Here is a 22,780-nt window from a genome sequence, read left to right as displayed (position 1 = left end):
TCGGGGGCTGGGATTCGAAGAATCGATCCGAGGATGAGAAACAAATTCTATTTTGTATCCTGAGTTGAGGATCCAAGAAAAGCACTTCTGAGCATCCGCGCTGCTTTAGTGATAAGAATTCTTCAGAAATCCATATAAATCTTTCAAGTTCTTTATTATATGTACTACAGAAACTACGCGTTTCGAGGTGACAAACCACCTCTTCAGGTTACAGTACAGAGTTGTCAACTCTGTACTGTAACCTGAAGAGGTGCGGTTTGTCACCTCGAAACGCGTAGTTTCTGTAGTACATATAATAAAGAACTTGAAAGATTTATATGGATTTCTGAAGAATTCTTATCACTAAAGCAGCGCGGATGCTCAGAAGTGCTTTTCTTGGATCCTCAACTTATGATACCTAGTGGACGCTGTCCACCCGCACGAGCTCTGCAGCAGCTATATGACTGCTACAAACGTTGAGTGGTTGTGTCTGAACACAACCCATAAAGGGTGAGTACTCCAGAGTACTTTTCTATTTTAATTGATTTATACCAGGTGAAGCCCTATGTCTGCGCCCCCGCCCTTGTTTTCTCTTATTTTGTATCCTGAAGATACAACTTCCCTGACCCAAGCGTCTTCCACCGAGGCAAGCCAGACGTCCCCGAAGGCAAGAAGACGGCCGCCCACCTGGGGGGGGGGATGCGCCGGTGTTTTGATGCTAGTCATGCAGAGGAAGCTCTTCCAGGTCTGGCCCTGGTAGATCTACCCTGAGAAGAATGAGATTGCCAGGAAGGAGTGGGCCTAAAGGAGACTTTTCCTATCTTGGCGTGCTTGAGGCCTCGGTGAGAAGACGTTTCTGCTGTCATGAAGCGACGAAAAGGCTGAAAGGGTCAATATTGATGTTTCGGAGGAGGCAGACGAGGTTTTGACTGGGGAAGAAGGGAGCTTGTGCCCCTGGTGGTGTCCTTAATAATCTGGTCCAGCCTATCACCGAAGAGATGCAATCCCTGAAACGGTAAGCTGGTGAGGGACTTTGACAATAAATCCGCTTGCCAAGCCTTAAGCCAAACTGTGCGCCTAATAGCCACCAAGTTGCTCGATGCCTGAGCTGCGCAAGATGCGGCATCCAGGGAGGCAGAGACCAAATATTCGCCTGCGTGCGAAATTTGCTTGGCGAGGTCCGTCAGCTGCTCTGGCTGGTCTCCAGCCAGAATGCCTTGGCGGAGGTCCTTAGCCCATTTTGCTATGGCCTTAGAAGCCCAAGTAGAAGCGAAGGCCGGGCTTAGAACAGATGCCGCCGCTTCGAAAGCTGACTTCGCAAAAGATTCTATGACTGTCATTAGGGTCTACTAGAGATGCTGCCCCAGAAATCGGAAGGACCGTGTTGTTAGATAGTCTTGAAACCGGCGGATCCATGACCGGTGAAGCTGACCAGTCTGCAATGAGTTCCGGCGAGAAAGGATATAACACACCAAGGCGTTTTCCTCTTTGAAAGCGCCTGGTCGGATTTTCTCTCTCTCTGGAAAGAATCTTCTGGAACTCCAAATGATGAGCAAAGACCTTGGAAGGTGGTTTAGACCGTCTGAAGGAAACCTCCTGGTCCGCAGGCGAATCTTTGAAATTGAAGGACTGGTTAATCGCTGCAATGAGGCTCTGAACCATATCCCTCATATCAGCGATTTGGTCCGAATCCAGCTCCAAAACATCCTCAGAGGGCACATCCGAGAGTCTTGCCTGGCTCATGGGAGGAAGATCGTGATAAGGAAGGCCGCTGGGACGGACTATGGGGCGATGCGGAACGGGAAGAGGAACCGGACCGGTGCTCCCGTCTGGCTCTTTTGCAGCTAATATTAGCAGGCTCGACCGGAGCTTCCTGTGACCTACTGGGTCCTGCAGTGGCAACTTATCCAGTACGGACACCAAGGTCTGAGACACCTTGGTGAGGTCCACCACAGATTGTGACAGAGAGGAAGCCCACCCTGGGATAGGGACCTCAACCTCACTCGGGACAACCGGGGGCTCCTGGGCGGTGGGTTCAATGGGCTTGCTGCAGTCCTGACAGAGGGGAGAGGACTGACCAGATGGAAACTTGCGTTTGCAAGAAGAACATGCAAAATGACTGACTACCACGGAGGAAGAAGCAGAGCGAAGTGGTTTAGAATTTGACATGGTGAGCTAACCCACTAACAGTGCCAGACGGTTAGGTGACGGAGAGCTGAGGAGGGTGTCAGTCTGCAGTGCAGAGCTACTCTCGGAACCAGTGTCCTGAAGCGACTTCCAGTAAGGAACTGCACAGCACGCTGGAAATGCAGACTGAAGAGAAGACGAGCAGCTGACAGGCTGAGGGAAATAGAGCTGAGAGAAAAGCGCGCGCTCCTGAAAACGGTGGGCGGTAATTAGCTCACGAGAGGGAGGCAGAGCTAACCGCTCTCAGGAGCACAAAGATGGCGCTACTACCCGCCTATAGGACGACTGGGAGGAGTGGGCGGGGCTATGCATCACCTTTAGCCCTTAATGAAGCGGTGGGAGGCGCAAGACGGGCAGGAATGTCCCTCGGAAGAAAAGCCTGCCCGAAAAAAAGGGGGTGATGCCTCACCTCAGAAACTAGGCCCGAACAGAAGCCGGGGCCTGGATTAGAAACGACGGCCGCCGGAGGGCGGCACGGAGGCCTTACAAGGAACACAGTTCCGCGGCGCTAGCAGCCTCATATTCGGTGAAATCAGGTAACATCCTATTGGTGAGGTACTGATGCCCGTTCCCCATCCAGCCGAGGGAGAATGCTACTGTCAGGAGGAAGGGAGAGGGGCTCAGACTGCCGATACTTACCTTCTGCAGTCCTGACTTACCTCATTATCCAGTGGGAAATTATGTAGACCGTGTCTCCATCGACCAACAGGCTCTGGTGGGTGAATGGGTGAGAGACAGATGGGAAGCCCGAACACGCATCCATGTTCCTGCCCGGTAGACATATGATACGGGGTGGCTGTACACGCCGTACTCAGTCTCTTTGTGGGAATACAGATGTGACTATTCACTCTGTATCCCTCCGGAACCTGCAAAGGAACGACGCACACCGATGTAGATAAGGGTCTAATGAAAGACCCGTTTCCACCTCCTACTGACACTAAGCTAAACTGATTAATCGAGCGCCAGTCGGTGGGGTGTATACTGCAGGGGAGGAGCTAACTTTTATTTGCATAGTGTCAGCCTCCTAGTGGCAGCAGCATACACTCATGGTTCCTGAGTCCCCCAATGAAGCGGTAGAGAAATACTCTTTTTCCTTAAAAATTCTGCACCCAGTGTAGTAAACTGTATAGGGCCCAACAAAGTAAATGGTATCTTAATAGACTTAGTCGACCATAATAGGGAGTTCGAGTGGATCGGAGCAAACCATATCTTTTATATTTCAGTCCAAATATTGTAAGCCCATAATGAAGCCCACAAGGGAATCCTCCTCAGGTGTGTTGCCCAATAGTATTTAACGATATCTGGAACAGACAAACCCTCTTGTGATCTATGAGATGTGAGAACACTGTTGGATATTCTATGATGTCTTTCATTCCATATGAACTTCATTATAGCAACTTGGAGAGACCCAAGTTCCCCAAAGGGAACCTTAATGGGGAGAGTCTCAAACTAATACAGTAGCTTAGGCAGGAGAGTCATCGTAACTGAAGCTATACGGCAAATTAGTGAAAGCGAAAGTGTCATCCACTTAGTCAAAAGCCTCCTCAACTCTCCAAAAAGAGATGTATAGTTACAATTATATAAATTGTTATAGGAAGACAGATTAACCCCCACGTATTTAATAGCCTCAGTTTTCAATCTAAATTTAAAGTTTGTCTTTAAATAGTCAAGGATATTAGGGAGAATGTTCAAGGGCAAGGCCTCTATTTTATAGGTATTTAATTTAGATCCCCACAGCTATCCATACGCCTTCAAAGTGACTAAGAGGTTGGGGAATGTCATATGAAGTTTAGTGAGGGTCAGTAAAATGTCATTAGCAAATAATGAAATCTTAAATACCTTATTCTTGACTTCCATCCCTGAGATATTATGATTTTGACATATCATTGCTACTAGAGGCTCTATACACATTATGTATAGCAGGGGGGAAAGAGGGCATCCCTGCCTCTTGCCATTAGAGATGAGAAAATAGGGGGAGACACAAAAGGGCAATTTAAATCGAGGCTGATGGAGATCTATACAATACATTTAATGCTGTAAAAAAAAAAGCTCCCGAGATACCAAGTGTTTTCACTGTTTCAAGCAAAGACCAATTAAGTCGGTCAAATGCCTTATTTGCATCTAAACTTAAAATAAGCGTTTGTTTTATTTTTGTTGGACACATCAATCAAATCTATTGCCCTTCTGGTGTTGCTCCTTCCTGGCGAAAAGGGTTAAAGCCTACATAATCCTTACTAATAAGCTGGGGTAGAGACTTTTCCCCCACGCCGTGGGAAGCTCCTCTTCACAAAGTGGCAAATCTTGTGGTTGGCCTTTTGTGTGCACTTCTTCCCCTAAAAGAGGACAGGCCCTAGTTATAGTATATACATTCACGTAACTCACTTACCCACCAGGCTGAAGGATACAGATTTTGAAGGGGGCACCGAATCTGCTGTGCCGGGATCCTGAGTGGCTGCGTCGCTGTGACTGGTTCCCCTTGGAATCCTTCTTACAGTGCTGCTGCTGTTGCGGTGATTGCCCTGTGTCCGAGAACATGTCCAGCATCAGTTGCTCCTCTGGAGGCTAGCTCATGCTTCCAGGAGATGCAGCGAAATGCCTGCCTATCTCTTGTTTAAATATCATCACTCCCCTTCTGGCCACTGCCATGTGGGGGAGCGTTCATCCCCCCCCCCCCCCACGTGCGCAACACCTCTGCATCTCCTTTCCCGGCACTCCGGGCTCCCAGAGATGCTTTGCACTGCACCCGACATCATCTGACGGCATGTCCCCCCTCCCACCGCCTCTCCCAGAAATGCATTGCGGCAAGGCAGACGTCCTCTGGCGGCGTTCCCGCACGTGCGCCCTGCTGCCGCCAGGGATGCATTGCAGCAGGCCCGACGTCATCTGATGGTGCCCTGGCGAGCACACGCTGCTGCCGGAGCCCGCGGGGAACTCAGGCGTGCCCTCTGCCTGAACAGTCACTGCAGAGAGCTGGTGACGCTGAGGAGCAGCGATGAGAGGTATGTTTTTTTTTTTAAATCACAGCAGCATTATTATATGGTGCATATATTAATATGGAGCATCTTATGGGGCCACCATTAACCTTTTTGCAGCATTATATGGGGCATATTTTTGTATGGAGCATCTTATGGGCCCATCATGAACTGTATGGAGCATTATATGGGGCTCCTGATTCAATATGGATATTCAAAAACATTTAACCTACTGAGGTTTCAATTAATTTTTATTTTTGAAATTTACCAGTAGCTGTTGCATTTCCCACCCTCGGTTTATACTCGAGTGAATAAGTTTTCCCAGTTTTTTTTTTTTATTTGGGTCGGCTCATACTTGAGTATATGCGGTACGTGGTTAAATTAACCAAGCTTCAATGTGCAAGATTTTTTTTTTTTTTTTTTTTAAAACTGAAACAATTTCAGCCAACTATACAATAAAGAGGCCACAAAAGAAAATTTAGTGTGTTTAATTACATGAACTAGGCCAAATAAAAAATATACATAAAACAAAAAAGCACTTCTCCGATAACACTTTGCCGATATTTAGAATTCCGTGTCGCCGTCATTTCTACCGGGGAGGTCTAGCTGCCACTGAAAAATGAAGAAGGAAGAATTATTCGATGAATCTAATATAAACATGTACAGAGCCATAAAGAAAAAAAAAAAAAAAAAATAATGATGTGACCCAATAGATGACATTTCCATCTAATCAGTTCTTGTTCTGCACCAGCCTTAGTACATCCATCCCAAAGGCTTTAATTATCATAACAATTTATGTTACACTGGAGTTAAACTTGCAAAATTCTGCTACTTTTGGTGTTTATGCCAACCTCTTAAGTGGGTGGACTTCAGTGGAGGGACCATGGCCTAGCACGGCTCAACAAAATTGAGAGTTTGGCACATCAGTTCAGCATTAAGACTGGCGCACAAAATCACTGTTAATGAATCAGCCTAGGGCAAGTGTATACTCTTTTCTGAGAGAATTGGGTTGATTATGCAAATCATACTGAGAATAATGTGAGCATTGTGTGATCTAATTTTCTTAGATACAGAGAAGATGGTGAGGGGGAGATTTCTTCATCTCCTCCATTTGGTAAGTCCATGTAAATCAGACTGCACTCAGATGTCATCCAATTGCAGTAAAATTGTTTCCACAGATTCACCGAATTGCATGGCCAAATGCGATCTGAAGTTCAGATCAAACATGCTATTTTTTTACCCTGAATAATCTATGTCCAAGGGGACAAAAAAAATTTAGACATGTGCATGGCCTCATAGAATAACATTAATCTGATGTTTTGTGGGACTGCATTCAGACCGATGATATGGCTGCCTGCACAAGCCCTAAATGTGTCCAAATTCTCTGAATCACCCCAATTCTGAAAGTCGTGTGATCTTGCTCAACTTCTGAATGGTAAAATAATTGAAAACTATTAATAAAAACGTAAACAATCCAAAAGTGACTTAATGGGTAAATCATTTTTTTTTTCAGTTGCATAAAAAAAAATAATTGATAGCTTTTTCCCTCATGTTATGATCTTTTTTAATTAAATGGAACCATCATGACTCCAAATGTCATTAGCCTGCAGATATAGGATTAATGTACAGGTAAACAGCGTTACAATGATGTCCGTCTGCCTTACCTAAGGCACAGCTACTAGGAGAAAAATCTACTTAATTCCCCCTGGGAGGTGCCGTCTTTCAGTCATAGAGCGGTGCACAGATCGGCTACTTTATAGTGCTGATAAAGAGAGGAGTCAGTCCCGACATCTATTTGCTTGAACGGAAAACTTCTATAATATCCTTTGTATTACCCGGCATGTGTGCATTACATCAGTAGCTCCAAATGCCCAAAAATATCAAAAACTGATCACATTTTTGGTTGCAGATTTTAATTTTGGATTCTTGATCCAGACAACCCGATGACCAACTTCTCCCAAATTAACCAGTGAATAGAAAGCTTGATTTATTTTGTGGGGAGTTTTTCAGAGATAACATGTCTATCAATTGATACTATCGGCCATTGGTTAAACCGTTCTCCAGTCTCTAGCAGATTGTATTGTGAAGTGACTTTATGCGTGTGATCATCTCTGATAGAGGGGAAACAGATCAAGCCCGCTCACTGGTGATGAGAGAGCATGCTCGAGAGCTAACAGAGAATCTTCGGCGTGCTCTAATACTATATAAGTCACCGTGGCTGCATGTCTAACAGGCAATCCCTGCATGTGCTGCCACTGTCGGACAGCTGTGAGACATGCAGCCAAAGAGACTCGAAAACAGTATTCGAGCACTCCGAAGATACTCTGTTAGCACTCGAGCATGCTCGGATAAGGTGTTATCACTCATCACTACCGCTCACTCATTTTCTGGATTTAAAGACTTAAAAAATAAACTCACACAATGATGTTGTTGATCGGAATATGGATGAGCTTGACAAAAAAGCCGATAAATCCCATAATAGCAAATCCAATAGCAGTGGCCATTGCAATCTTCTGGAATTCTGAAATACAAGATTGTTTTATAACATTTGTCTTTTCAGAGGGAATTGGTGGTTGTGGAGGCACACACACACACACACAAAATAGACACACATTAGGCCTCCAATGTGACCCAGTATTCATGTCCTCAGAGTACAGTTCCCTCTGCAATCAAGAATTAAGAGATGCAAATCTATAAACTGAGGAGCAGGCCTATCAGTCTCGGGCAGACCCCTGTGTTACATGCACATTTTAGCATCCATATGGTACAAGACAGACTCACTGCAGTTCTACTGAACAAAGACTACATGCTTTGTCCAGTGGAACCATGACGGTCCAGCTAAGGGAGATAAGTCTGGGTTCACATCTGTACTTCTAGGCCCAGTTTTCCATTTGGTTAAAAGAACAAAAATAAAGCAAAAGCCTCATCGACCACATGATCACAAAAAGTGCCCAATGGCCATTAACTTTTATCTGGTCTGTCCAGACACTTTCTACTAGATTCAAATTTTTTTATTTTGTTTTTAAGGAATCTGAAGGGGTGCCACGAGACAAGCCCAAGACTTGATTCACAAATGCAGTCTTTGGAGGTTTTTTTGTTCATTTACTTCAATGGAAGCTGAACTTCATACAAAAAAAAAAAAAAAAAAAAAAAAAAAAAAAAGACCACGACAGCTGTGCTGGTCCCAACATAGTGCAACTTCTGGACCTGCAAACAGCAGATGGTGGGAGCTGAGAGTTTCTAGCTCTTTGGCTCTCTAAATCCTATGATCAACACTAGTGATGAGAATGTGCTCTGATATTTTCGCATACCTCCGGCTGCATGATTGTTAGGCAATGCCTCATGGGTTGCGGCTGTCAACCAGCGCAAAACATGTAGCTGCTGGGACTCGAAAATATCAGAGTATGGCCAAGACACTCGGATAACACTTGAGCACGTTCGCGCGTCACTAATCGGCACACATTCTGAGAATCGGGACGTCTGATGGACCCTTCATCATACAGTGATGCTGTGCTATTGAACAGGTGATGAGACAATCACAGCTTCAAGTACAATGAAAAGTAAAAAACATGTTTTAAAGAATATGAAAATAAAAAATACACGTGGTATCGCTACATTCAGAAAAGTCCAATCAAAATATAAAAGTTATTAACCCGTAAAACAGAAAAAATTAAAGCATGTCAAATTTACGTGTTTTGGTAGCTGAAATACCACAAACAAATGCTGTAACAAGCGATCAAAACGTCACATCTATCCCAAACTAGATTAAAAACACATGTGACATGCACACATATGAACAAGTCGGTAGGACACTGTTCATACCACCCACTGACTCAAACGTAAACAGAACGCACAGAATGACAATTGTGCAGAAATATCCTGCAGTAAAACATATACCAGTAGTCAGCAAGTGCTGATAAAAAGATGAAAACAAATATAGGGTATTTAGTCGATACGTTTTTTTGCAAAAAAATGTATACCAAGCTGCTCCACCGCGTCAAGGTAAACCCTATTGAAGCAGTCCCTATCTAATGTATTTAAAACCTGAACATGTGAACAGTGTTTAAATGAACAGGATGAAGACAGGCGCTTCCTGGTATGGGCACGTGGTGTAAGCCAGCTCTTTATGTGCATGTCACACAATTGTCAATCTGTGCTCTCTGTTTGTATCTATCCCAAACTAGTATAAATAAGAGCGTAGTCTTGCCCCACAAATAAAACATAACGCAGCGCCATAGATCGAAAAAGGAATCGTTACAAACTTTTTTTTTTTTTTAAACAACGTATTCCCCCCTCCCCCACTGGACATGTTCAGTATTAAGGCTCCATTACACATAACCATGTCCCAGCGATCCCACCAACGATTCGACGTGGATGGGATCGCTGGGACATCGTTAGACTCACCAGCGATCAGGACCAGCGCGCAAGCTGGTATCTAGGGTAAACAGCGGGTATCCAAGAGCCGCGCGGCTCTTAGAAACCTGCTGTTTACCTTAGATACCAGCGTGCAGCGTCGCTGATCGATGCTCTCCCGCTGCCACACGCAGCGATGCGTGCTGGCCAGCGGGAGACCAATGATCAAAAAATGGCCCAGGAAGATCCTGCACGATCAGAAATACCCGGCGGGGGGCCGGTCGCTGATGTGTGTCACTCACAGTGATGTCGCTGGCGAGATCGATGTGACGTCACAAAATCAGCGATCTCGCTGTGTGTGATGGGGCCTTTACTGTAATCTTACTGATAAGCAGAATCCTATTCCGAGGGTATTTTTACCACACAATGTACACTGTAGAAATGATTCCAAAAACCAGTGTCAGAATCGTGAGGGAAGGGTCGGCGGAAGAGTTAGTTCACTTTCCCACTTGGAAATGTTGTCCCCTCTCTCTGAGCGCCATGTGGTAATATGAATGGTGTAATTCAAAAGTACAACTTGTCCTGTAAAATAACAAGCCCTCTTAGGTCTACATGGAAAGAAAATAAGTGATGGATCTGGGAAGAAGGTAGAGTAAAAGGGAAAGCTGGAAATAGGCCGCATCGAGGGGAGGCGGGGGGGACTGGTAAAAGCATATGCAGGGTAATAAAGATAAGCTGCAATATGAGGCTTGAGCCACTACGTACCCTTTCTGTCTGGCTTTGTGCATCTTTTCACAAGTCTGATAGAATCTTTCACAAACTGGCGGCTGGGCTCGACAAACTGCATTACCTGGTCCATGATGCCTGGAAAATAAAGACACGTAAGGTCAATATGCAGTGCAGTAGTGGGAATATCAGTCCTCGATACAGCACACTGTGCCTAGTGCAGGACACCACATGCTCCATGCAGACAAGGCTATACCAAGCACAGTTCTCAAGATGGCTGAGGGACCCAGTGGTCGGAACCCCTAGCAATGAATGAGCTATACCCTAGAATACTGATAAGGTGGTGACGCCCTAGTACAAGCCATTTACAGGACACTTGCACAACCCCTTCTAAATTGCAAGAGTAAAATAACAAAAGCTTCTACTCATTTCCCACAGCAGCAGGACACAAATGTCACACAAGCCCTGGTGAGAACATAGCATGGCACCAGTGTGGGATTATTCTACCAAGACATTTAAAGAGGGGCTGTTCCTGTAGTGGACCCCTCTATACATAACAAGGGTCCTTTGTCCGCTGTTCTTCATTGTTCAAGATAGAGCAAAGCTCAACCATTCCGACAAGTGCATGAAAGCTCAGGAAACATCCAAGTCTGAATGCAGTGAATGGGGAAATCCTGAATGAGTAGATGTCCCACATCATACACCTAAACTGAGTTAAGGATTCGGTGGTGGGTGTTTAAGTGTGAATTGATGTCAGATATTGGGCTTAGAGGATGTTTTAATAGTAGGAGCACCAAGAGCAAGCAATAGACAGTGGTGCAACTGGTTCAGGGAGACAAGGCCACTTTACCCAACTATCCCACATATTGTCCCTTTGGTTCAATTTTACAAATCAGTGAAGGTCCAACACAGATGTCCCATGCCCAACGCCCTCCCACCATAGGAGCCAGGCAGCTCCACCGTAGGCACCATGTATACTACATATCCCCAGTAACAAGTAACAGCCATCAATTAGTCATCTCTGATGACTTGAGATGGAGGGAATCAAAGCGCCTGACATGCCCGGATCAGCTGATCCTTCTCCAGCAGTGGGGTGGTGGAGATCCGGGCAGAAATGCATTTAATAAGTATAGACCTAGCCCCAGACCAATGCGAGAGTCAGGCATCACAGTATGAACGATCACACATCAGTCCCCAATTACATACACACTGCACCACTAATATTGGGGGTGGCAGGGACGCCCCCGCGTCGCACAGGTCTATAGTGGGGGCGGCAGGGACGCCCCCGCGTCGCACAGGTCTATAGTGGGGGCGGCGGGGACGCCCCCGCGTCGCACAGGTCTATAGTGGGGGCGGCGGGGACGCCCCCGCGTCGCACAGGTCTATAGTGGGGGCGGCGGGGACGCCCCCGCGTCGCACAGGTCTATAGTGGGGGCCGCGGGGACGCCCCCGCGTCGCACAGGTCTATAGTGGGGGCGGCGGGGACGCCCCCGCGTCGCACAGGTCTATAGTGGGGGCGGCGGGGACGCCCCCGCGTCGCACAGGTCTATAGTGGGGGCGGCGGGGACGCCCCCGCGTCGCACAGGTCTATAGTGGGGGCGGCGGGGACGCCCCCGCGTCGCACAGGTCTATAGTGGGGGCGGCGGGGACGCCCCCTCGTCGCACAGGTCTATAGTGGGGGCGGCGGGGACGCCCCCGCGTCGCACAGGTCTATAGTGGGGGCGGCGGGGACGCCCCCGCGTCGCACAGGTCTATAGTGGGGGCGGCGGGGACGCCCCCGCGTCGCACAGGTCTATAGTGGGGGCGGCGGGGACGCCCCCGCGTCGCACAGGTCTATAGTGGGGGCGGCGGGGACGCCCCCGCGTCGCACAGGTCTATAGTGGGGGCGGCGGGGACGCCCCCGCGTCGCACAGGTCTATAGTGGGGGCGGCGGGTACGCCCCCGCGTCGCACAGGTCTATAGTGGGGGCGGCGGGGACGCCCCCTCGTCGCACAGGTCTATAGTGGGGGCGGCGGGGACGCCCCCGCGTCGCACAGGTCTATAGTGGGGGCCGCGGGGACGCCCCCGCGTCGCACAGGTCTATAGTGGGGGCGGCGGGGACGCCCCCGCGTCGCACAGGTCTATAGTGGGGGCGGCGGGGACGCCCCCGCGTCGCACAGGTCTATAGTGGGGGCGGCGGGGACGCCCCCGCGTCGCACAGGTCTATAGTGGGGGCCGCGGGGACGCCCCCGCGTCGCACAGGTCTATAGTGGGGGCCGCGGGGACGCCCCCGCGTCGCACAGGTCTATAGTGGGGGCGGCGGGGACGCCCCCGCGTCGCACAGGTCTATAGTGGGGGCGGCGGGGACGCCCCCGCGTCGCACAGGTCTATAGTGGGGGCGGCGGGGACGCCCCCGCGTCGCACAGGTCTATAGTGGGGGCGGCGGGGACGCCCCCGCGTCGCACAGGTCTATAGTGGGGGCGGCGGGGACGCCCCCGCGTCGCACAGGTCTATAGTGGGGGCGGCGGGGACGCCCCCGCGTCGCACAGGTCTATAGTGGGGGCGGCGGGGACGCCCCCTCGTCGCACAGGTCTATAGTGGGGGCGGCGGGGACGCCCCCGCGTCGCACAGGTCTATAGTGGGGGCGGCGGGGACGCCCCCGCGTCGCACAGGTCTATAGTGGGGGCGGCGGGGACGCCCCCGCGTCGCACAGGTCTATAGTGGGGGCGGCGGGGACGCCCCCGCGTCGCACAGGTCTATAGTGGGGGCGGCGGGGACGCCCCCGCGTCGCACAGGTCTATAGTGGGGGCGGCGGGGACGCCCCCGCGTCGCACAGGTCTATAGTGGGGGCGGCGGGTACGCCCCCGCGTCGCACAGGTCTATAGTGGGGGCGGCGGGGACGCCCCCTCGTCGCACAGGTCTATAGTGGGGGCGGCGGGGACGCCCCCGCGTCGCACAGGTCTATAGTGGGGGCGGCGGGGACGCCCCCGCGTCGCACAGGTCTATAGTGGGGGCGGCGGGGACGCCCCCGCGTCGCACAGGTCTATAGTGGGGGCGGCAGGGACGCCCCCGCGTCGCACAGGTCTATAGTGGGGGCGGCAGGGACGCCCCCGCGTCGCACAGGTCTATAGTGGGGGCGGCAGGGACGCCCCCGCGTCGCACAGGTCTATAGTGGGGGCGGCAGGGACGCCCCCGCGTCGCACAGGTCTATAGTGGGGGCGGCAGGGACGCCCCCGCGTCGCACAGGTCTATAGTGGGGGCGGCGGGGACGCCCCCGCGTCGCACAGGTCTATAGTGGGGGCGGCGGGGACGCCCCCGCGTCGCACAGGTCTATAGTGGGGGCGGCGGGGACGCCCCCTCGTCGCACAGGTCTATAGTGGGGGCGGCGGGGACGCCCCCGCGTCGCACAGGTCTATAGTGGGGGCGGCGGGGACGCCCCCGCGTCGCACAGGTCTATAGTGGGGGCGGCGGGGACGCCCCCGCGTCGCACAGGTCTATAGTGGGGGCGGCGGGGACGCCCCCGCGTCGCACAGGTCTATAGTGGGGGCGGCGGGGACGCCCCCGCGTCGCACAGGTCTATAGTGGGGGCGGCGGGGACGCCCCCGCGTCGCACAGGTCTATAGTGGGGGCGGCGGGTACGCCCCCGCGTCGCACAGGTCTATAGTGGGGGCGGCGGGGACGCCCCCTCGTCGCACAGGTCTATAGTGGGGGCGGCGGGGACGCCCCCGCGTCGCACAGGTCTATAGTGGGGGCGGCGGGGACGCCCCCGCGTCGCACAGGTCTATAGTGGGGGCGGCGGGGACGCCCCCGCGTCGCACAGGTCTATAGTGGGGGCGGCAGGGACGCCCCCGCGTCGCACAGGTCTATAGTGGGGGCGGCAGGGACGCCCCCGCGTCGCACAGGTCTATAGTGGGGGCGGCAGGGACGCCCCCGCGTCGCACAGGTCTATAGTGGGGGCGGCAGGGACGCCCCCGCGTCGCACAGGTCTATAGTGGGGGCGGCAGGGACGCCCCCGCGTCGCACAGGTCTATAGTGGGGGCGGCAGGGACGCCCCCGCGTCGCACAGGTCTATAGTGGGGGCGGCAGGGACGCCCCCGCGTCGCACAGGTCTATAGTGGGGGCGGCAGGGACGCCCCCGCGTCGCACAGGTCTATAGTGGGGGCGGCAGGGACGCCCCCGCGTCGCACAGGTCTATAGTGGGGGCGGCAGGGACGCCCCCGCGTCGCACAGGTCTATAGTGGGGGCGGCAGGGACGCCCCCGCGTCGCACAGGTCTATAGTGGGGGCGGCAGGGACGCCCCCGCATCACACAGGTCTATAGGAGGCGGCAGGGACGCCCCCACATCACACAGGTCTATAGGGGGCCGGCAGGGACGCCCCCGCATCACACAGGTCTATAGGAGGCGGCAGGGACGCCCCCACATCACACAGGTCTATAGGGGGCCGGCAGGGACGCCCCCGCGTCACTCAGGTCTATAGATAGATCTAGTACACTCAGTGTACACGGCCCAGTACACACACAGGGCTCTATGCACATACAGGACGAACACAGGTAAACGGCCCCAGCACAGTAAACCCGCCGTCTGCGGTAATTACCGGTGATGACTCTGCCTCTTTATCTTCTCCGTTCGATTGCCGCTAAGTGAGACACGTCGCACAGCCCAAGATCCGGCTTCTATAGGACTGACGTCATCGGCTCTAAGGCCGACACCAGCCAATAGTAAGAGAGAACGTCGGCGTGAAACGGGAATGCGGAAAAAACGTCGTGAATCCGCTCTAGCTTTGCTTTGCGTCTCTATGGTTTCCTGGGAGGAGTCTCCAGGCGCTGAGCTGGCGTTGGGAACTTTGAGGTGTTTTTTTTCCGGCAACTTTATTGTTCTTGTTTCTGAACACTGAGTCGGTGTCACGTCAGCAGGTTAGAGGAGTGCGGCTGTGGTGAAGTTCTGCTGACGGGGATTTATTACAGATAGCAGCGTTCTGTGATTTGCTTTGTAGCTTTTGGTGTAAATACTAACAATAATCTATTTGTTTTTCTCACCTTTTAGTGTCAGCATTATCCAGGTCCAGTAAGATAAAATCATTTTTTTCTAATAGTAAAAAGCAAAAATGCCATTTTACCAATAAAACATGAGGAAAGTTCAAGAAGAGCCATGCAAATTGCCTCTCCAGAGAAAAAGAGGACTTGAACTCTACAGCGCCACCTGCTGGTAGTAGCGATCCTACAAGTCACAATCAACCCTTTAATGAGTCTGGTAATATGACGGTGGATCAGGATCACACATCCGTTTTTTGACGTCCGTCAAAATCCGCCATTTTGGAAAAAAAACGGATCTGCCATTTTTTTGGCGGATCCGTTTTTTTCCCATAGACTTGCATTAGTGGCTAAAGCGGATCCATCCAAAAAACAGATCCGGTAGCATCCGTTTGTGGCAAAACGGAAACGGATCCATTTTTTCACACTTTGGCGGACGCCAAAAAACTGATGTGTGGAACAGGTCTTAGGATAAAGGCCAGATCAGAATCCTAAGTCATATTACAAGACTTGTTAAAGGGTTGATTGTGACTTGTAGGATCGCTACTACCAACAGGTGGCGCTATAGAGTTCAAGTCCTCTTTTTCTCTGAAGAGGCATTTTGCATATTATTTTCCCAGAGGAGCATTGCACGGCGAATAAGCCTCCTTACCTTGACAAGCCAGAGCTGGCATGTCACTCTCCACAAGGAGAAACCTTACCCCCAAGAAGAGTCAGACACTTCACATTACTGCACCCAGCTGCCTGTACTATAAAGCACCGTCCCTGATCATTATATGGGAGATAATCACCAGGTTTGGCTGCTATAAGATGCGGCCGCTGCCTTTCAGGGCTTATCTACAGCATTCTATAATGGTCTGGGGCCTTCCTGCTTGCTTCGTCGCTCCCCAGCATCGCGCTCCTGCGCAGGCGTAGTTCTCTGCTCTGTTGAGGGAAAAGTCCTGCAGTGCGCAGGCGCTGGGCCTCTCTGACCTTTCCCAGGTTCCCTCTAAATACTAATTATATGCTAATTACACTCAGTTTTGTGCTGTTTGATATCTTTGTATTGCTGTATCTGTCTATCTGCCACATGCAGCTTTAACATCATAATCACATTTATTCTGCTTATTTCCTATACTTTTTGACTATGGGGGACCTTGTGTTATGGATTCAGGGTCTATAATGCTGTGATATTGTAGTACTTGCATCTGCAAAAGCCTGTGAAATAGAAAGCTAGAGGTGCATGACTTCAGAAGTATGGCTTACTATAGCCCCAGTCAGGTACGGACTGGAGCTGAAATTCAGCCCTGGCATTTAAAATCACACAGGCCCATGCTGTCCCCATCTCCAAGCACCAGATGGGATATATTACTAATATTACCCTGGATGGAGGAAAGGAAGATTTACTACAAGACCAATATTTCTAATGATACCCATGGCCTGCTGGGGATAAGTAACGGAGTCAGTGACTTTGTGCTCCAACGTAACTCTTAACAGTATGGGTGTCTTGAGAACACTAATTCTGCTAGCAACATAGCAGATAAGACAGCCCATGACAAGACAGGCCCTTCTGGCCAGAATTGCCAGATGGCCAGTCTGGCACTGTCCCCAGTAGCCCCAGCAGGAAGAGACAATGGGCAATATTTAATTTTTTTTTTTTTTGCTTTTCTTGTCTCCCCTGCCTTTGTGAAGAAACTACAAACCAGGACAAGGGTGAGAAAATAAATGGGAATCTATGAAAGATGCTGTAGAACTGCAAGTGAAAAGGCTAAAAATGATGTTTCAGAAGAAGATGTATATATTGATGGCCTATGTCAAGCTAGTGTAACGTGGATCGGGGGGTAGCCGTGGGCGAAGTACTCTTCTTCTACTCCCCTACACGTTACATGACTGGGTGGATGTGAACTTGTGGCTGGGTGTGTGGACTTGTGCAGTGAGGGCGCTACACCTGTGCAGGCCGCTTGTAACCAATGTTGCTCGTTTGCTATGACCTGTTGTTTTACTGTTAAATAAAGGAGACCACCATTCAAAACATTAAATTTTTACTGAACGAGAAATTAGTAGGGAATATATACAGGAGATAGCTCGTGTACATACAGTGGGGAAAAAAAGTATTTAGTCAGTCAGCAATAGTGCAAGTTCCACCACTTAAAAAGGTGAGAGGCGTCTGTAATTTACATCATAGGTAGACCTCAACTATGGGAGACAAACTGAGAAAAAAAAATCCAGAAAATCACATTGTCTGTTTTTTTTTCATTTTATTTGCATATTATGGTGGAAAATAAGTATTTGGTCAGAAACAAGCAATCAAGATTTCTGGCTCTCACAGACCTGTAACTTCTTCTTTAAGAGTCTCCTCTTTCCTCCACTCATTACCTGTAGTAATGGCACCTGTTTAAACTTGTTATCAGTATAAAAAGACACCTGTGCACACCCTCAAACAGTCTGACTCCAAACTCCACTATGGTGAAGACCAAAGAGCTGTCAAAGGACACCAGAAACAAAATTGTAGCCCTGCACCAGGCTGGGAAGACTGAATCTGCAATAGCCAACCAGCTTGGAGTGAAGAAATCAACTGTGGGAGCAATAATTAGAAAATGGAAGACATACAAGACCACTGATAATCTCCCTCGATCTGGTGCTCCACGCAAAATCCCACCCCGTGGGTTCAGAATGATCACAAGAACGGTGAGCAAAAATCCCAGAACCACGCGGGGGACCTAGTGAATGAACTGCAGAGAGGTGGGACCAATGTAACAAGGCCTACCATAAGTAACACACTACGCCACCATGGACTCAGATCCTGCAGTGCCAGACGTGTCCCACTGCTTAAGCCTGTACATGTCCAGGCCCATCTGAAGTTTGCTAGAGAGCATTTGGATGATCCAGAGGAGTTTTGGGAGAATGTCCTATGGTCTGATGAAACCAAACTGGAACTGTTTGGTAGAAACACAACTTGTCGTGTTTGGAGGAAAAAGAATACTGAGTTGCATCAATCAAACACCATACCTACTGTAAAGCATGGTGGTGGAAACATCATGCTTTGGGGCTGTTTCTCTGCAAAGGGGCCAGGACGACTGATCCGGGTACATGAAAGAATGAATGGGGCCATGTATCGTGAGATTTTGAGTGCAAACCTCCTTCCATCAGCAAGGGCATTGAAGATGAAACGTGGCTGGGTCTTTCAACATGACAATGATCCAAAGCACACCGCCAGGGCAACGAAGGAGTGGCTTCGTAAGAAGCATTTCAAGGTCCTGGAGTGGCCTAGCCAGTCTCCAGATCTCAACCCTATAGAAAACCTTTGGAGGGAGTTGAAAGTCCGTGTTGCCAAGCGAAAAGCCAAAAACATCACTGCTCTAGAGGAGATCTGCATGGAGGAATGGGCCAACATACCAACAACAGTGTGTGGCAACCTTGTGAAGACTTACAGAAAACGTTTGACCTCTGTCATTGCCAAAAAAGGATATATCACAAAGTATTGAGATGAAATTTTGTTTCTGACCAAATACTTATTTTCCACCATAATATGCAAATAAAATGAAAAAAAAAACAGACAATGTGATTTTCTGGATTTTTTTTTCTCAGTTTGTCTCCCATAGTTGAGGTCTACCTATGATGTAAATTACAGACGCCTCTCATCTTTTTAAGTGGTGGAACTTGCACTATTGCTGACTGACTAAATACTTTTTTGCCCCACTGTATCTAAATGAACCTTTCTGTAACAACTAGGAACATTTTTCACAATTTTAACTTCCTCTTTACTCTCCTTACTTGTCCTCCATATTCACTATATCTCACTACTTCACCACAACCCAGCTCGACACTACAGTTCTGCCTAGAAAGAGTCCTTTACTCAACCTGCGGTTCCTTGTCTTCTTTCCCCTTAGGGGAACTCTGGTGCCAGTATGGCAGGTACTTTTCTTCTCTGATCTTGACGCTCTGGGCCTCCTGCACAGGGCTCCCTGTTCAGCTCATGTACTCAGTCCTGTCTAGCCCGGGACTTTCTGCTAGGCATCCTTTCCGAGGACCTGTCTTTGAAAATTCATACTGTCTCTCAGTCACTTCTGTCCTGGATCTCACTATCCTTTTTCTCTGGTCTACACTCACTTTAGTGAAACTTAACTATGCGTTAGTGCACACATTAGACCTTAGGTCCTTTAAGCACTCCAGGCCCTATCTACCTTACTACCAGGAAACTGTCACTTTCCATTTAGCCTGGTACCTCCCACTCCAGGCTAGTCCCAGCCATTAAAGGGAATCTGTCACCCATGTTTAGTGATATCATGTAAAGATATCATTCAATTCTGTGTCACAAAAGGATTATATTAATACTTTTGATCCCACCTGACCAAGCCCATATTGGCCACTTACCCAACCGGGCATTTTCCCACTGGGCCGCCATTTTCATGCACTTATGGGCCGCTGGCTGGGCGCCCGCTCCTCTGGCCGCTTGCCAGATAATGCAGCGGCGGGTTGGCCTCTTTTTTCCTGCTGCCGGCCCTTTAAATTTGCTGGCAAGGCGGCAGGCAGCGTTGCGGCACCCTAGGGGGTTAAGAACGTGCCGCGGTGACGCTGCACATCGTCGGACGTTCTTTGAGGGCGGAGCCGGAGACTGCTGGTCGGGGGGGAAACAGCAGTTGCCGCACAAAGCTGCGACATGGAGAAAGGATTGTGCGCTCGGCTTACCTCACACCAGCAGCTTGTCTTCGAAAGCCCCACGGAAGTATTCCTGCTGCTTCGCACTCCATCTTCTCCCCACCTGACAGTGAGTGTCCGTGGGGGCGGCATTATGTGCTCTGCTACCAGCAGCATCTACAATTTAGCGTGAACGCTGGTGCTGCTGGTAAAATTCTCACCATTACTCTATACAGTTTCTGCCTTCTCATACACCAGCCAATTTCTGCCTGTCGCATAGCAGTGTAATCTATACTGGGCCTGAGACAATAGTTCAGCGTCCTCCAATCTACATTGAGATTCAAATTCTCACCAATACTCTATACAGCTTTTGCCTTCTCATACACCAGCCAATTTCTGCCTGTCACATAGTGGTGTAATCTATACTGGGCCTGAGACAATAGTTCAGCGTCCTCCAATCTACATTGAGATTCAAATTCTCACCAATACTCTATACAGCTTCTGCCTTCTCATACACCAGACAATTTCTGCCTGTCACATTGCGGTATAATCTATACTGGGCTTGAGACAATAATTCAGCGTCCTCCAATCTACAGTGAGATTCAAATTCTCACCCATACTCTATACAGCTTTTGCCTTCTCATACACCAGCCAATTTCTGCCTGTCACTGTGACGTACAATGTGACGACAGGTAGGTTATGTCCGAGAGTGGACCCTCTGGATCGCGGCACTGGAGCTCCCGGGGGTGAGCGCACCAGATGGTGCCGACCCCTGTACAGGGGCCGTTAGGGGCAGGCCCTCGGAAGACAGATGCCACGACTGCTAGAACCAAGAGGGGCGGCTCAAAGGACTGAGTGAGGGGTGCAGGACTGAGAACGTAATGCAGAAGGGAGTAGGAAGTACAGAGTGGAGTGCAGGACGGAAACACGGAGTATAGGACCAGGCACAGAGAGGGGAGTACGGGACGGAGACACGGAGTACAGGACTGGGCACTGGGGTACAGTACGGAGACACGGAGTACAGGACTGGGCACTGGGGTACAGGACGGAGACACGGAGTACAGGACCGGGCACTGGGGTTCAGGACGGAGACACGGAGTACAGGACTGGGCACTGGAGTACAGGATGGAGACACGGAGTATCGGACTGGGCACTGGGGTACAAGACAGAGACACGGAGTACAGGACTGGGCACTGGGGTGCAAGATGGAGATACAGAGTACAGGACTGGGCAATGGAGTGCAGGACGGAGCACAGGACTGAGGAGAGAGAGGGAGAAGGGGGAAACCCCTAAACACTTGGCCAGGATACCGTAAGGAAAGGCACACGATAATCAGGTGTCTCCACCATGTTGGAGACGCCTGATACTGTATACCCCGTGCTGTTAGCTGATTGGGCGCTCAGGCTTCTGGGCGGGCGCTGCAGGGTTAAGAGACCTGCAGAGCGCGCGCCCGCGGCCTAAGTCGCCCGCACGAAGCAGGCACGCGCCGGACAGAAGGGAACGAGGAGGAGGCGGACACAGTGCGGCGTGGTGAGCGCCGGTGAGTATAGGCGGCGGCGGGCCTCGTCGCTGCTGGGACGGCGGCGGCTAGCACCGCCGACGTAACAGTCACATTGCGGTGTAATCTATACTGGGCCTGAGACAATAGTTCAGCGTCCTCCAATCTACATTGAGATTCAAATTCTCACCATTACTCTATACAGTTTCTGCCTTCTCATACACCAGCCAATTTCTGCCTGTCACATAGCAGTGTAATCTATACTGGGCCTGAGACAATAGTTCAGCGTCCTCCAATCTACATTGAGATTCAAATTCTCACCAATACTCTATACAGCTTTTGCCTTCTCATACACCAGCCAATTTCTGCCTGTCACATAGCGGTGTAATCTATACTGGGCCTGAGACAATAGTTCAGCGTCCTCCAATCTACATTGAGATTCAAATTCTCACCAATACTCTATACAGCTTTTGCCTTCTCATACACCAGACAATTTCTGCCTGTCACATTGCGGTGTAATCTATACTGGGCTTGAGACAATAGTTCAGCGTCCTCCAATCTACAGTGAGATTCAAATTCTCACCCATACTCTATACAGCTTTTGCCTTCTCATACACCAGCCAATTTCTGCCTGTCACTGTGACGTACACTGTGACGACAGGTAGGTTACGTCCGAGAGTGGACCCTCTGGATCGCGGCACTGGAGCTCCCGGGGGTGAGCGCACCAGATGGTGCCGACCCCTGTACAGGGGCCGTTAGGGGCAGGCCCTCGGAAGACAGATGCCACGACTGCTAGAACCAAGAGGGGCGGCTCAAAGGACTGAGTGAGGGGTGCAGGACTGAGAACGTAATGCAGAAGGGAGTAGGAAGTACAGAGTGGAGTGCAGGACGGAAACACGGAGTATAGGACCAGGCACAGAGAGGGGAGTACGGGACGGAGACACGGAGTACAGGACTGGGCACTGGGGTACAGGACGGAGACACAGAGTACAGGACTGGGCACTGGGGTACAGGACGGAGACACGGAGTACAGGACCGGGCACTGGGGTTCAGGACGGAGACACGGAGTACAGGACTGGGCACTGGAGTACAGGACGGAGACACGGAGTATCGGACTGGGCACTGGGGTACAAGACAGAGACACGGAGTACAGGACTGGGCACTGGGGTGCAAGATGGAGATACAGAGTACAGGACTGGGCATTGGAGTGCAGGACGGAGACACGGAGCACAGGACTGAGGAGAGAGAGAGTGAGAAGGGGGAAACCCCTAAACACTTGGCCAGGATACCGTAAGGAAAGGCACACGATAATCAGGTGTCTCCACCATGTTTGAGACGCCTGATATTGTATACCCCGTGCTGTTAGCTGATTGGGCGCTCAGGCTTCTGGGCGGGCGCTGCAGGGTTAAGAGACCTGCAGAGCGCGCGCCCGCGGCCT

At 50.5% G+C, this 22,780-nt stretch overlaps 1 protein-coding gene across 1 annotated transcript; it reads right to left on the bottom strand.

Moving 5' to 3' along the window:
* Window positions 1-5,610: 5,610 nt before the first annotated feature.
* SEC61G (SEC61 translocon subunit gamma) lies at window positions 5,611-14,980 on the bottom strand. The gene is made up of 4 exons (XM_073550047.1): window positions 14,792-14,980; window positions 10,257-10,355; window positions 7,557-7,659; window positions 5,611-5,750 (listed from the first exon to the last, which is right to left on the bottom strand). Exons 2-4 carry the CDS (start codon window positions 10,348-10,350, stop codon window positions 5,741-5,743), a joined length of 207 nt encoding a protein of 68 aa, XP_073406148.1. The 5' UTR covers window positions 10,351-10,355; window positions 14,792-14,980; the 3' UTR covers window positions 5,611-5,740.
* Window positions 14,981-22,780: the final 7,800 nt, after the last annotated feature.

This window comes from Dendrobates tinctorius, unplaced genomic scaffold (assembly GCF_039654945.1).
Source record: "Dendrobates tinctorius isolate UK_male_01 unplaced genomic scaffold, ASM3965494v1 ptg000162l, whole genome shotgun sequence".
Classification (NCBI taxonomy): domain Eukaryota; kingdom Metazoa; phylum Chordata; class Amphibia; order Anura; family Dendrobatidae; genus Dendrobates; species Dendrobates tinctorius.
This window is presented reverse-complemented; position numbering and strand designations above follow the sequence as displayed.